General features: G+C 39.5%; 1 protein-coding gene across 5 annotated transcripts; it reads left to right on the top strand.

Annotated features, from left to right (window-relative positions):
• Positions 1-335: 335 nt before the first annotated feature.
• Slitrk2 (SLIT and NTRK like family member 2) lies at positions 336-12,724 on the top strand. Of its 5 annotated transcripts, none has more exons than XM_085685054.2 (4): positions 336-471; positions 4,306-4,356; positions 4,458-4,616; positions 4,850-12,724. In XM_085685054.2, the coding sequence occupies exon 4, from the start codon at positions 4,893-4,895 to the stop codon at positions 7,431-7,433; it is 2,541 nt and encodes an 846-aa protein (XP_085541180.1). In that variant the 5' UTR covers positions 336-471; positions 4,306-4,356; positions 4,458-4,616; positions 4,850-4,892; the 3' UTR covers positions 7,434-12,724. The 5 variants fall into 5 exon arrangements, with proteins under 5 accessions (XP_085541180.1, XP_085541181.1, XP_085541182.1 ...); XM_085685055.2 differs by having other exon boundaries at positions 4,454-4,616; XM_085685056.2 differs by lacking the exon at positions 336-471 and having other exon boundaries at positions 3,953-4,356; positions 4,862-12,724.
• The last annotated feature ends 3,193 nt before the right edge of the window (positions 12,725-15,917 follow it).

The raw sequence follows: 15,917 nt of genomic DNA, 5'->3' as shown, positions 1-15,917 counted from the left end.
CATAGGATGATGGGCAGCACAAGGTAGAAGCTGCAAGAGCCGGGCACAGTTCCAATAAAGAGGGGCCGACAGACAAGAGCAGTGCTCTGCAGCGCTTGTCAGAGAACTGGAGCAGGCTCCTTTGTGAGCTGGTACAACCCCTCCTGGAGTGCACAGCGGAGACATTTGATCTGCTGGATGATTGATAAGTGCAGGAGAGGGGCAGTCATCCTTCTCTCCCTCTTCTCTCTTCTCTCCCCTTCCCTCCCTCCTTCCTGCCAGAAGCGCTGCTGTGTGGCGAGCTGCTTTAGCTAGCTCGAGCTGCCTGCCCTGGGGTGGGGGTGGGGGGCACCGCCTGTGCTCCTCGCTGCTGTGCGACTGCACAGCCAGCAGGACTGGTACCCAAAGCGGTGCTGGCTCCTGAGCCTCTCAGAGTCCCCTATGCTGCGGAAGCCTCCGGGGAAGATCGAGGCAGCGCGCTCTGCTCTCTCGGTAAGTTCAGAACACTCAGGAATGCCGTGGCAACGCGACCCGCGAGCCGGATTTCTTTGGTCTCAAAGTGGGAAGGACCATGGGGTGGGTAGGCTGTACTCACCGTGGTCAGTCCTTGTGAATCTCCCCCTCCCTCGGTACCTTCTTTTCTTTGCCCCCTGACCTTCTGCGGGTGTGGTAGGGATCCAGGAGTCTCATAGTCAGGTAACCACCACCGCTGTCAGGGATGGCCCATGCAAGAGCTTCTGCTAGTAACATGCTCCATTCATTCTTAGTGCCCAAGCCCCATGGCAAGGGCAGAGAGAGTGGCCTTCGCGGTTGGGAGGTCACCCCCAGGCACCAAGACGCTAGCCGCTAGGGTGTAGGAAATGTAGGGCTACTCTAGGGGCTGGTGCTTAGTCCTGTTCCTTGCAAAGGATCTCTCCTGGGTCTCTCCGGAAGAGAGATTAGCATGGGGCAGCCCGCCGCGGGCTAGAGAAGAATGCTGCTGGGCCTGCTGGACTTCTAAACTGGTTCTGGCCATACGGATTGCACGGATGAAGGTGGCCTATGTGTTACAGCCTGGCCCCCTCCATGACCTGTGGAAAAAGCTTGGGCGACCTGGGCCCAGCTCTTGCTGGTTGATGACAAAGGGAGTGGGGGTGAGGCTGTGGAGTATGCATTTCAACTTCTCTCCCCTCAAGGAAGAGACCAAGCATTTTGCTAATTAAAGCATTTGCCCCTTCGCTCTTGGTTTTCCCAGTTAACCTGAAGCTTTTCAGCTCCTTAAAAGGTCACTCTTTTCAGCTGTTCTTAGAGATACACTATACCAAATGAAACTTACTAAAAAGTGTTCTCTGGGTTTGTGGCTATGGAAGCTCAGATACAGGGAGAAGATACAGTGGCAGAGTAAATTGACTCTTGCAGACAGGAAACCATGAATTGAAAATCAAGCACCTCGGGTCCTTGGCGTGGCTCACCACAGCTAGATTACCATTAGATTTCTTTTATTGTGTAAGTGGTAAGAATTTCAAGATTCCCAAATTCCTCTTTTTCTTCTCCTCTTCTCTCCTCCCCTCCTCTCCCTTCTCCTTTCCTCTCTTCTCCTCCCCTGTCCCCTCTACTCCCCTTCCCTCTCATCTTCTCTCTTCTCTTCCCCCTCTCTCCTCTTCCCCTCCCTCTCTCCTCTCTCTTTCTCTTTCATTTCTAGAAAAACAGTCTTGGTCTCCAAAGAGTCTGGAAAGAATTATCTATGTCTCTCTCTCTTTTTTTTTTAACTGTATTTGAAATCTAAAGCTAATGACATTAATTTTTGCAGTAAAAATGCCCCCACTAAGTTTAGGTATGCAATTCTCTAATTCATAGTAAGCAGTATTGGACTTGAAGAACCCACTGTTACTCAGAGGCCTTCAATTTTGTTTCTAATTTTAGTTTCTTGAACTTAACTAAGTCAGTACGTCACCTGGTTGAGGAATGTCCTGATTTGTAAAATTATCCTGGTTTGTTAGATTTTTGTACAGCTGTCACATTAGCTTTCACTTCAGTGAAGTATAAACCAAACTAGCAAATGTTTCTTAAATGAAAGACTGCGTGAATAAATCATATCTCCCTAGGAACACTGTCCTTTTAATATTTAGAAATACATAGAAAAGTTTCTCTTTCGTATGAAAGGAGCCTAATTTTGCTCACAAAAAATGACTCTGCTTGCATGTAATGGTGCACCTGCAATAGAATGGGAGGTTATCTACCACTGCATTCCCCACTCCCAGGACTGCTAGTCTCATGGCTGCCCTATGGCTCAGGGAAGGACACTTAAGGCCCCAGAGTGAATCGATCTTGCTAAAAGTCACCAAAGAGGAATGGCAGCATGAAGGGGAATCTTGCGCATGGTCAAAGGCTTTTCTTGAACGGAGGAAGAGGGAAGAGAAAAAGCCAGACAGATTGGGACAGATCACAGTGCCACAGGTGGTCTTATTGCTGAAGTTTATAAATTGCCCCAATCTTTCTGAGGGAGGAAGGAGGTTGTAGAAGCTACATGGCCTTAAGACTTCTACTTAAATAGGAAGAGAAACAGTAAATGGGAGAGAAATAGAGTAAAATGGTTTCTTTTGCCTGTGGCATTGCCTACCTTTCATTTTGGCTAAGCAATGAGACTCTGAGTAAACTTTGCAGCAGATCTGAAGAGGCAGGGAAAGAAAGATGAATTGTTTCGTGGAATAGACACATTTAATCAGACCCTTTGTCACTTTTTCTTCCCCTTTTTTTTCTTGACTTCTCTCTTCTTTTCCATCAGAGGTTGCCTATAGCTCCTCCCAACAGGCATTATTCACACATGCAAATGGGTTCTCCACTTGAGATTCCTGGATCTAAGGGGTTATAATACATTAAGAAGAAAAGAGATAACACAAGCAAAAATTCAACACCTAGCCATTTAGTAACGCTCTAGAAAGGTTATTTGATTCTAAATGCAATATCAGGACCCAGAGGACCAACGCTCTACCACCATTAGCAAATAGAAACAGTAAGGTCCTAAAAGTAATGACAGGCATGGCCCTGGTATTCTGGTCTCAGCTCATGATTCCATTTACACTTTTCTTCAGCAGGAGTCAGTTCTCTGGCCCTGCATTCTTCCCTCTTTTATGGGGGTTGGTGGGTGGGGTGGGGGTGGGGCTTCCTGTCTCTGCAGCCTAGAGGGCTCAACAACCCTTGCCTTGTCTCCCACTCCTAGCTGAGTCTCAGCCTGGCAATACTTTTCTGACACCCACTCCACTTTACTTTCCTCCAGGCAAAAAGCACACGTTTAAGCCTCATTATCTGGCTAAGTATAAACCTCGGCCGGGGGGGGGGGGGGGAGTGCAGGAGAAGCATTTCATTTTTGTTTGGCTCAGTCTATTAGTTAACGTTGAGTTGGCTTTCCAGAGTCCAGGCAAATAGCTGTTTGGCTGGTCACCACCAAGAATGTAACTCCCCAAGCACTGACACAGAGCTCTGTATGTAAAGTATTGATCCCCTAGGAGAACTCTTCTCACTCCCACACAGACACACTAGCACAAGAACATTCCACTCTGCACCGAAAGCATCTCAGCTAGCAGTCTGTCTAGCTGGCATCAGTCCAGTAGCAAGAAGTACCACACACATACACACATATATGTTCTGGTCGGGTCTGCATCGTGCCCTGGGAATCTGGCATGAGATCAGTATTACTGGACAGGTCACTGTCCTTATACAATGTGTAGGTGAAAGAAATCACTCAGGCTAGTTCGGATTAGGGGTGTTTCAGTGAGGCCAGCACTAATCGGGAGCTGGGCCGCCTGCTTGAGAAACAAACTCCTGTTCAGAAGGAGCTTCTCTTGCCACCAGGTCGGCTGGAAATAGAGTAATTCTGAAACAACTGACGCAGCTGGGAATTGAGCTGTGTAAAGCCACTCACAGGGAAGGGAAGCGGCTGTCCCACCCTACCCCCCACCAAGTGCCCTGGATATTCTGCCCACACTCCTCTCCCCCGTGACGTCACCCCCAGGCCTGTCCTGGGAGCCTGCAAAACCTCTCAAATTCAAACTGCTAGACTCACTGCTGCTGCTGCCACCGGATTGAAAGCGCGCACCCGCCCAGGCTCCACTGTGGCAACCCCCGAAGCGATACAGTCTGCAAGACCTCCCTATGAAATCACATCCCCGGTTCCCTGCAGCGCAGCTCCCTTCTGCTCCAATCCTCCTCTTCCTCTCTGGCTGTCAGCGGGATTTTAAATTCCTGCGCACCCCCCTCCCTAATCAAATTAAATCAAGCAATAAAAAAACAGAGCATTCTCCTGCAAGCAGGATCTTCTTTTACTTTGCTCTCCCTCTCTTCCCGAAGATGCGAAACTACTGGTGGACTGAAGAGGAGGGGAATCCTATCTTCTGATGTGTGAGTACCCCCAACCCAGAACTGTCTTTGTCGTCCTATTCGGTTGTCTCTGTCAGCCCCTAACTCTTAATTTTCCCACCCACTCCCATTTTTAAAGGCAGTTTTAAAAAACTAGAGCAATTTTCACTGCAAGCCCAAAACGGGCGATCCGCCTGAGATTTCTTCAAAATACCCCAGGGGAAGAGGAGATGGGCCGGATTTAGTAGGACGACTGGATTCCTAATGACTCCGTGGTTGGCTGTGACCCGCCGGGAAATCAGGTGCAAGCATGTGTGTTCCAGGACGTTTTGTGTGGGTGGGCTTGGGGAATGGGTAGGGAAAAAGAAAAGAAACTGCTTTGAAATACGCAATGATTTCATTCTTCCTTGCTGCCTACCCCCTCACTCTACCCCTACCCCCACACCCACCCCCGCCTCCTAGCTTTGCCATTTTAATCGGGCTTCCTTGTCTCTTTTCCCCCTGGATCCCTCTTTCTCCCTGTCCCTGACCCAAGGTTTGCCTGTAGGTGCCCGAGCTAACATCGAAGGTGCCTAAAGATGCTGAGCAGCATTTGGTTCCTCAGTGTATTAACCGTGGCCGGGATCGTACAGACCGAGAGCCGCAAAACTGCCAAAGACATTTGCAAGATCCGCTGCCTGTGCGAAGAGAAGGAAAACGTACTGAATATTAACTGTGAAAACAAAGGATTTACAACTGTCAGCTTGCTCCAACCCCCCCAGTATCGCATCTATCAGCTGTTTCTCAACGGAAACCTCTTGACCAGACTGTATCCAAACGAATTTGTCAATTACTCTAATGCAGTGACTCTTCATCTAGGTAACAATGGGTTGCAGGAGATCCGACCTGGGGCATTTAGTGGTCTGAAGACTCTCAAGAGACTGCACCTCAATAACAACAAACTGGAGGTATTGAGAGAGGACACTTTTCTAGGCCTAGAGAGCCTGGAGTACCTCCAAGCTGACTACAATTACATCAGCACCATTGAGGCAGGGGCATTCAGCAAACTGAATAAGCTCAAAGTACTCATCCTGAATGACAACCTTTTGCTGTCTCTGCCTAGTAATGTGTTTCGGTTTGTCCTGCTAACTCACTTAGACCTGAGGGGGAACAGGTTGAAAGTAATGCCTTTTGCTGGCGTCCTTGAACATATTGGAGGAATAATGGAAATTCAGCTGGAAGAAAATCCATGGAATTGCACCTGTGACCTACTTCCTCTCAAGGCATGGCTGGACACCATTACTGTTTTTGTGGGAGAGATTGTCTGTGAAACTCCTTTCAGGTTACATGGGAAAGATGTGACCCAACTGACCAGACAAGACCTCTGTCCCAGAAAAAGTGCAAGCGGTGATTCTGGTCAGAGGAGCAGTCATTCAGACACTCAGGTCCAAAGGCTGTCCCCTACAATGAATCCTGCTCTCAGCCCAACCAGGGCCCCAAAAGCAAGCCGGCCACCCAAAATGAGAAATCGTCCAACTCCACGAGTGACTGTGTCAAAAGACCGGCAGAGTTTTGGCCCTATCATGGTGTACCAGACCAAGTCCCCTGTGGCCCTCACCTGTCCCAGCAGCTGTGTCTGTACATCTCAGAGCTCAGACAATGGTCTAAATGTTAACTGCCAAGAAAGGAAGTTCACTAACATCTCTGACCTGCAGCCCAAACCTACTAGTCCAAAGAAACTCTACCTAACTGGGAACTATCTCCAAACAGTATATAAGAATGACCTCTTAGAATACAGTTCACTGGATTTGTTGCATTTAGGAAACAACAGAATTGCAGTCATTCAGGAAGGTGCCTTTACAAACCTGACCAGTTTACGCAGACTTTATCTAAATGGCAATTACCTTGAAGTGCTATATCCTTCTATGTTTGATGGGCTGCAGAGCTTGCAGTATCTCTATTTAGAGTATAATGTCATTAAGGAGATTAAGCCGCTGACCTTTGATGCTTTGATTAACCTCCAGCTCCTATTTCTGAATAACAATCTGCTTCGGTCCTTACCTGATAATATCTTTGGGGGCACAGCCCTCACAAGGCTGAATCTGAGAAACAATCATTTTTCACACCTGCCTGTTAAAGGGGTTCTGGACCAGCTCCCTGCTTTTATCCAGATAGATCTGCAAGAGAACCCATGGGACTGCACCTGTGACATCATGGGGCTAAAGGACTGGACCGAACATGCCAATTCTCCTGTCATCATCAATGAGGTGACTTGTGAATCTCCCGCTAAGCATGCAGGGGAGATACTGAAATTCCTGGGAAGGGAGGCTATTTGTCCAGATAATCCTAACTTGTCAGATGGGACTATTTTATCAATGAATCACAACACAGACACACCTAGATCACTTAGTGCGTCTCCTAGTTCTTACCCTGAACTACACACTGAAGTTCCACTTTCTGTCTTAATTTTGGGGTTACTTGTTGTTTTTATCCTGTCTGTCTGTTTTGGGGCGGGTTTGTTCGTCTTTGTTCTGAAACGTCGAAAGGGAGTGCCAACTGTTTCCAGGAATGCCAACAACTTAGATGTAAGTTCCTTCCAGTTACAATATGGGTCTTACAACACTGAAGCAAATGATAAAGCTGATGGCCATGTCTATAACTACATCCCCCCACCTGTGGGTCAGATGTGCCAAAACCCCATCTACATGCAAAAGGAAGGAGACCCAGTAGCCTATTACAGAAACCTGCAGGACTTCAGCTATGGCAACCTGGAGGAGAAAAAAGAAGAGCCAGCCACACTTGCTTACACAATAAGTGCCGCTGAGTTGCTAGAAAAGCAGGGCACACCAAGAGAGCCTGAGCTGCTGTATCAGAACATAGCTGAGCGAGTTAAGGAACTCCCCAGTGCAGGCCTAGTCCACTATAACTTTTGTACCTTACCTAAAAGGCAGTTTGCCCCTTCATATGAATCTCGACGCCAAAACCAAGACAGAATCAATAAAACCGTTTTATATGGGACTCCCAGAAAATGCTTTGTCGGGCAGTCAAAGCCAGACCACCCTTTACTGCAAGCTAAGCCGCAATCAGAACCAGACTACCTCGAAGTTCTGGAAAAACAAACTGCAATCAGTCAGCTGTGAAGGGAAATCATTTACAACCCTATAGCATCAAAGGATGCATTTCAAACTGTTGGAAGCACTGCATTTGTGTTCTCCCTTCCCCAATGCTAATGGGAGACTGAAAACAGTTTGGAAGAGGGGTGAAGCAATGATACTGCTCTTGCAAGCTTTCCTTTAAATTATTTTTCTCTTATCTCCCACCTCCATACCTCCCCCTTCTTAGGAACCATCAGTGAACATGAATGTTTCTACACTGCATTTTTTTTCATGGATATTATTTAGGTTTCGTTTCTGTTTTCTTTCTTTTCCTTTTCCCAGTGTGGGAGTGGAAAGAAATAATAATGAATGAAGAAATCGTAAGTAAAGTTTTCAAATGAGAATATTTTGTAGAAGATCTCCAAAGATCTTTTGGAACTACAACTTCTTTTGTAAATAATGATCTATGATATTGCCATCTTCAGTTACCAAGAATAGGCCTGGACATAGCTACTTTGTGTTAAAGTGCCTTTGCACTTAAGTATATTACTTAAATGTTGCTTTTAGCTTTGAAAATGAAAAGTATTTTAATGTGTTGTATTTTTAAACTCAAAATCAATGTTAAAATAGATCTATATGTCAACTATATTATGTCAACATACAATTTGCTTGAGTTCTAGAAACCAGCCTGTCATCAAACAATTCTAGCTTAGGACTTTATAGACTTAAATGTAAAATATTTCCTTTCTTCTGGGTTTGTTACAAGTGATTTTATTTAAGTCAAGAAAGGGGATTTAACAGAGGACTAGAGGTAATAAGCCACCTCTGTCAGGATTAGCAATTCATTAATAAAATATATTTAACCCAATATCAGAGTGAATTGAACAATTAATGCCCTCCCGTAAATCATTATTTTACACTAACATGATCAGTGTTTTAGATTATTTTCCTAGTTAAGAGTACATTACACAACTGGTAGTATATTTTTTCTGCATCAAATTAGATATTTTTATATATTTAAATGAAAATCTGTATTTCTAACTTTTTAATTGAAATTAATATTTTTTCTGCCTATTGCAACATTTTCTATAAACACATACCAGTAGAGGCCGCCACACACCTCATTTTACCAAGACACAAGAGCCATTTAATACCTTGAAGGAAGACTTCAAAGGTAAGATGAAAACTTTCCACATAACTTCTCTGCAAATTCAAGACAGCAGAGATAAAATTGCATATGTTACATTTTATTTCTTTGAAGATCAAAAATTAGACTCAAAATTCCTTTCAATTTTCACATTTTCTGACAAAGGTAGATTTTCCTCTTGACTTTAATTGAAGTGTTAATGAGGTGCTATCAAATCTTGTCCTATTTGCATCTCCAAATTCATTAATAGTTACCTAAACTACAGCAGTAAGCATCTTGTTTTCCCCTTCTGCCTTCTTTGGGCATGATTTACTTGAAAATTTTCTTGTTAGTTTGAGCAAGCCTTTAATTTTGGTCTTAGCAGTCAATTATTTTAACTAACCAACTCTATATAACATTTATGAAGCCTTATTAGACTGTAAATAATTTTTAGATGCAAACATTATTGTATGATTTAAACAAACAGCCTTTATTTACAACAAAAAATAGTTTTGTTTTGTCTATTGTAAATCCTTATGCAACTGGGATGGTGATCCGCATATAAAGTAGTCCAGCTTTTCAATTCCTTATTAAAGCAAGTGATGGCGTCTGAAAGAAGCACACTGTTTCCTTTTCATAAATAGGTTACTGCACATAATAATCCTTTATCATCATGTGGAGATTGAAGTGGATCCTGATAACTTACTTTTAAAGCTTTAAAATGACGAATAGTGCATTACCACTATTAACAATTCATGCTATAGGCTTTCAATTAGAAATTACTTAAATCCAAATCATTTGGATTAATAATTAATGGTGCAAAATGGACTTCTTAAACAACAGAAGATAATTGTGTCCATATATAAAAGTAAAGGATACTATGGAAAACAAGGATTTAACAAGCTGAAATCCCTGAATATCTACAGTGGCTGACTTATATGTTCGCTATTTGCTTAAAAGTCAAAATTGCCATTTACATCCATTAACTCACAATTGAAAATGGAGGTCAAAGTGATTTACACATTTGTTAATACAGAAATTTTAAATTTCCTACAAAAAGAGCTAGAGTGCTGCTGAATTAGTTTTACATGGAGATAACTCCTGAAAACCATGTCATCTTTGAGTGACATATATAATATAGGAGGCTTAAACTTTGCTTTTATTTGATATAATGCTCAATGCATAATACAGAGGCAGATATTTGGGGAAGTCATGAAGGTAAATCAGCATACATCATATTAAAGATAGTTTCAAGCTTTAACTGTGACAATATGTTAGTGACATGATTCTACTTCAGTGTTTGTTCTTATTTTCCTGAAAGTAAAACATCCATGTTAATAACAAAGTTAGTTCATTAATCTTAATGAAATATAATTTACTTCTCATTCATTTTTATGATTTTTAAAGAGACCTCCTGGAAGAACTCAAATCCATAAACTCTTTAGCTCAATAATTAGTATTTGCTTCAATATTTTCATGCTTCTAGACTTTTTCTTTATTTACATTGAGTTTTATAATCAAGTCTTCAGGTATGATCCAAATGATTTCATTTAGAAGTATAATAGCACATTTTGTGTCTTAATCTTTACTATCAAATGCAAGCATAAGCCCTTCAAGCTTAATTGATTTATTGTCATTTCCACTGGTTATATTCTGATTTTCCTTACAGGATTAAGCATTTTCAAACCTATTTTATGTTAGGATTTTTATTTTTAACTCTTCCAGCTGGATTTTTAAAAAATTTTCCTTCCTGTTTTTCAGGCAGATTGTAATGAGTATAAGCCTAGCAAAAATGGTTCCAGACAAAGTAGTGACATTGCTACAATCTGCTTTGAATAGAACTAGATGTCTGGTCCTACAAATGTCATATAGAAATTACTCTAGATTTTAGTACTTAATTAGTTGCTTTCATGACTTCTGCATATACCACCAGTGAGTAAATTGTACAAAAGTTTCAAAAATCCTATTCCTCAGCCTTGACACCATTGCCAAGAGTGTTTGGTATGGACTTAGGCCAACCTGTGTGCCTTCTTTCCTCAGGCATTTGGTGAGTAAGAAAAAGACTCTTCAATATCCTCTTTGTCCTCTGACTTATAAGGTGACTTAATTTTTCTAAATAATTCCGTATCATAAAGGGCTCAATATTTTACTGATTTTTAAAATATGCGTAATAAATCAAAGGGAGATTCTGCCATTTCTCAAACCCTGAAAATCCTTTTATGATATTACACATTCCAGAAGCATCTAGACTGAATGCTAGAGTGAACAAAGCCTTCCAGATGGTTCTCTTACTCAATTTGTTTCTTCATTCATTTATTCATTCATTCATTTATTTTCATTCATTCAGGCACTCATTCAATACATCTGGAGTGCTTTCTTCCCTGGTGCCTGAATCTGCGGTGTGCTGAGGGGCCACAGATATATATTAGACAGGCTCTCTAAATGCCTCACTCCAAGCTTTCATCCCTGCTCCCACTGTTACTAAATCCCTTTCTCCCAACAGATCTCCCAAAGTTGGCAAAGAGATTAGTACACAGTAAAAGAGAGTTTAACCTTAATGAAAATCACCCCCAGGTAAGTAGTGGGGACAGCAATAGAATGCAGAAGGTTTAATTTTTAAATTCTCTGGAATAAAATATCAGATAGATAAATCATAAGTAGACTGGTTACAATGTAAGTGCTATTAACACATCTTTGGAATTATGTACTTAAAAGGAGAAAGATACCACTAAAATAAAATAAATCACAGCAGATTGAGACCCAACGTTATGGCCTGATGATAGCTATATATTTGCGCTATCTACATCTACTTTGTAAAGTTGAATACCAAAATTGTAAATATAAAAATCGCTGATGTACTTCAATTTTATGGAATATTCATGTTTTAGAGACAATGTTTACTTTTTAATCTTAGTGGCTTAAAGGGTAATCTTTCAACTCACATGCCTTTTAGCAACACAATGATAAGAAACTTAATTATGTGAGAGAGACTGAAGTACTTTGTGGAGGTCTACTTCGCTCCTCATAATGGTGGTGGGAAAAGTAGTGTAAGTTGAAATTTTATAAATCAAATTGTATTTTAAGTGCATTAAGGGAGCAGCCATTTAAATAAAACTTGGGAATCCCTTTATGAGGCAGAAAATCATTTTCTATTGCAAACAACCACTCTGTTTTGTATGTTTGGATTTTCAATATCAATTTTGCTTAAAACCAAGCTCACACGCATAATAAGAATATGTTTTGTCAGTGTTGCTTGTGCTGTCTTATTTTTTAGGTTGCTAAGGGCTTATACTTGAAAGTCTGTTGCAGTTTAGTGTGAATTGAGCTATCTACAATTTTATGATGGCACAATAGCATTCCTGAACATCTGGACTAGCAAGATCATTTCAATTCAATTGAACACAGGACTCTTGCTCAGCAGCATCTTCCCTCCCAAAATCTTGTTTCTGTAGAGGGTAGCCTGACTCCTGTATTCATGTCTTATGAAGTGTTTAGAGATACAGGTTTTATTAAACAATATGTTACTATGTAAACATACTGAATTGCATGTGTGTTGGAAATTTCTAGCAGTATTTTAGCTTGACAGTATATGTACAAATTCTGTTAGACTTAGTTGCAAATAATTGTCTTCATGTTATTGGAATAAATGGCAAATGAAACAATTTATTATGTAAATAGACTCTTGTGCCAAATAGTGACATTGTTTGAGAAAACAAATGACATATTTTGGACTGTCAATAGGCAAAATTAATTAATGAAAATGTGATCAAATGATATTGTATTTTATTGAATAAACTGTTTAGTTATTTTATGTTGTAGTTAGCTTTCAGTTAATAAATAAATATTCACTAAAATGCACATTTTGGATTAGTTAGAAAAGTTTTTGGAGCTTTCTTTCTTTCTTTCTTTCTTTCTTTCTTTCTTTCTTTTTTTGAGATAGGGTCCTGGTTGTACTGGAACTTGTTATTTAGACCTGATTGGGCTCAAATTCACAGAGATTTGTCTACCTATTCCTCCTGTGTGCTGGAAGTAAAAGCTTGCACAATGATGCCCAGTCATAGTTTTTGGAATCCTGAGAAGAATTAATGACAAATGTGAGAACTGTCCTCTTTGCCTTGGTATATGCTGTTCCAGTGTTGAGAAATGGACATTTTTATTCTTTACATGATTATGTTTTTCATGTTTGCTATAAAGATGAGCTTTAAAAATATTAATATTTCTCCATGAGTATTTGTTAGTATTATACTTGAAAATTAAAAGCAAACAATAAACCAAAACAATTCAGATACATGTCTTTCTAGAAACTAAAACAATATTAACTGACTTTTCAGTCCCCATGCCAGACACATACACTTCTACATTGAATCCATTTTTCAGCATATTTTTTCTAATACCGTGAATGATCTAACAAATTCATATTTTACAAAGTAAAAGAATTACTGACATACAAATAGAAATGCTAGTAATTGTATTCCTTAAAATGAAGCGAAGAGAAATGAGAAGAGAGATATTAATTTGTTCCTGTGAGGATGGTGATGTTTTGAAAGTGACTAACTTGCCTACTTGTGTTTGGCTAAAGAATCAAAGGATATCTTCCCATATATACTCCAGTATCAACTGTGTTTTGGGACATTTTGATCATGACGGAATGTTGACAAAAACTAGTAATGGTACTGTCTAGTTCACAAATTGACTACCAGACAGCAGCATGAATTCTTAATTCCTAATGAATTCTCTCAGAAGTAAAGCTTCTTTTCCTTTCCTATTGTTATCACTTGATGATAAAAAAATCACTTTAGAGAATGGATAAGTGATGGTTGACATGCTGCTTCTCATATGAGGACTGAAGAAAAGGTTGACACCCAGAGAATCTAATTTCATAGTGCAGTAAAAATTGATGATTGACTGTTTTAGGAACTCAAATATTCAGTTGTAACAAGTTTACAAAGTATATGTAACACACACACACACACACACACACACACACACACACATGCATACACATACCACATGGGTATAGAAGAATAGTTAAGTTAATAGGCAGCAAAACATTATCAAACATTTACATAAAGGGAGGTCCAAGTTTTGGTGAGACTATGATTTGTCACTTGAATCCAGTAATATCATTCTAGAGCTCAAAGTAGTTTTAATGATCAGATATGAGACTACTCTTTTACTGGCTATTGGAAGTGAGTGATTATGAGTTTAATAAAAATCCACTCTACAACATTGAATGATAATATTTTTCAGAGTTTGATTGGCTTGCTGTCATATTTTCCCAAGAGTGGAAAAAGAAGAAGTAAGCAAAATCCTTTCAGAAAGTTCTGTTTTCAAATCTTTTTGAGGGTCTAATTAAAAGCATTAGTTAACCAAATAAAAATCAATCAATATTTGACCCAAAATTTTCTTCTGCCCTGCAAAAGAATGTTATTAAAAATAAGTAAATGTTCTTTGCCCCCCACCAAAACACCTTGAAAATATACCTCAAAATTCAATGAAAATAATGCTATTTATATATTAATTATTTAATCTCAGTATGATTACATTTGAAAGGTTTAACTTGAATATTTGCAACCATTATTTTTAAATTGTTTTATTTAGATTTTGTTTTTTGGAAGTACAGTTCTACTGTACAAACATGAAATATAAAGATTTAAGACAAGTTAATAATTCTTCTCTTTACAGAATAAAGTGGGGCAAAGCCATGCCTTTCTATGTGTTTTTTTCCAGTCAGATTTCTTTAATTTCTTACCAGAAGAAACTACCAAAATCTCAAATGATTATAATACAAACACATTTTTCCCCTCTCATCTGTGCAAGAGAATCCTATTGGACCTCAGGTCTAGAGACAAGTATTTTCATATTTTAAAACAAGATTCTGTCTTGATTTTTCTTTTAAATGATCCTGATTCTTTCTTATGCTCTGAATGAGAAGAATCTGAGAACAGTAGGAGGCCCATTCAGCCTCTGATTCTTATACTTCATAACCCTCCCACACAATAATAATATTAAACCAGTTAAAATTACCAATTATGCAAAGTGGGAATGTATTTTAATTAATTAAGATATTAAATCATTCTCAACGTTGAAACACTATATTTAATAAGAAACCATTTTCAACAAATATTATACCTGTTCCAAAATAAAAAAATGTAAAAATTCCCTAAAAATTCTAATGTTCCATTTATCTTTAATAAACTCTAAAGATTCTCTTTCCCACATGCTCATTGCTGCTCTTAAATATTCTAACTGGATAGATTCATTTACAAGAAGAGTATATGTAATTGCTGGTATCCCTTATGTGGTACCAGATTTTCTCTAAAATGTGATTTATGGAGTTCACACTGTGTGCTGAACACACAAAGACAATCCAGTGCACATGTTAAGAAAATCAACAAGTCGTTTTGAAGGCCAAGCATGTACACTGGGACAAGAGGCTGGAGCTAATGGACAAGTCATAAGCTACCAAATATGCTTTAAGGCCACCAAGATATCAGGAAACACAAGATACACATTTAAAATAAGATTTAATGCCTACCATTGGGGACTTTATAACAAAATAGGACAGGTGATTTATATATCTTTGAAAAGAATATAAGAGGTCAGGATCAAAACAGAAAATGATCAATAAACACTGGACTAGCATTTTTCTTTTCTGGAGGAAGCTCTTGGAAAAGAGAGACACCAGAAAGAGTCTAAAGTTTAAAAGACTTGGGTAATTATGAAGCTTGGAAATGAAGACAGCAGTGAGCATACATAGGAAAGTGAAGAGAATGGTAAGGCAGGCTTAATTTATCTTTTGATGCTTCTGAAAGGAAGATGAGATTTGAACTCAATTCATGGAAGGTGTATTAAAGCAAAACAAAGATTATGGTTTGATTAATATTTCCATGAAGAGGCCTGATAAAGAATTTCAGATGCATTTCTAAAGTTAACCTTTGTAATTACTGAGTAAGACTTTTATATCTGTGGAAGGAAATAGAGGTTTATGGAGTTCTAGTGCCAACCACAGTGATCTAATGAGTATGGGTAAAGGCCAACTAGTTCAGTAAGAGTCAGCACAAGAATGATATTAAGGACTAGGCACTGAAGAATCAGCATACAAAAATTTAAAATTCAGCTCTGTCATTCACCAGTTCCGTGTCCTTGAACAAGTCATTTAACATCTCAGGACCCAATTTTCTTCATCTGATACAAGTGGCAATGATCATCTTTACCTTAGAGAATGGTTATATGGATTAGTAAGTTAATATTTGAAAACTTAAATATTTGTTATACAAAACTAAACGTGACAAAAGTGTCACTCGAAACCATTTCTATTTGAGTGTCAATTCATGGAAGGTGTATTAAAGCACAACAAAGATTATGGTTTGATTATGGTACTCTTGTTTTTTTTTTCCAAT

Source organism: Myodes glareolus, chromosome X (assembly GCF_982192425.1).
Source record: "Myodes glareolus chromosome X, mMyoGla1.1, whole genome shotgun sequence".
Classification (NCBI taxonomy): Eukaryota; Metazoa; Chordata; class Mammalia; order Rodentia; family Cricetidae; genus Myodes; species Myodes glareolus.
Note: the sequence above shows the minus strand (reverse complement) of the source record. Positions and strands in the feature narration are given on the sequence as shown.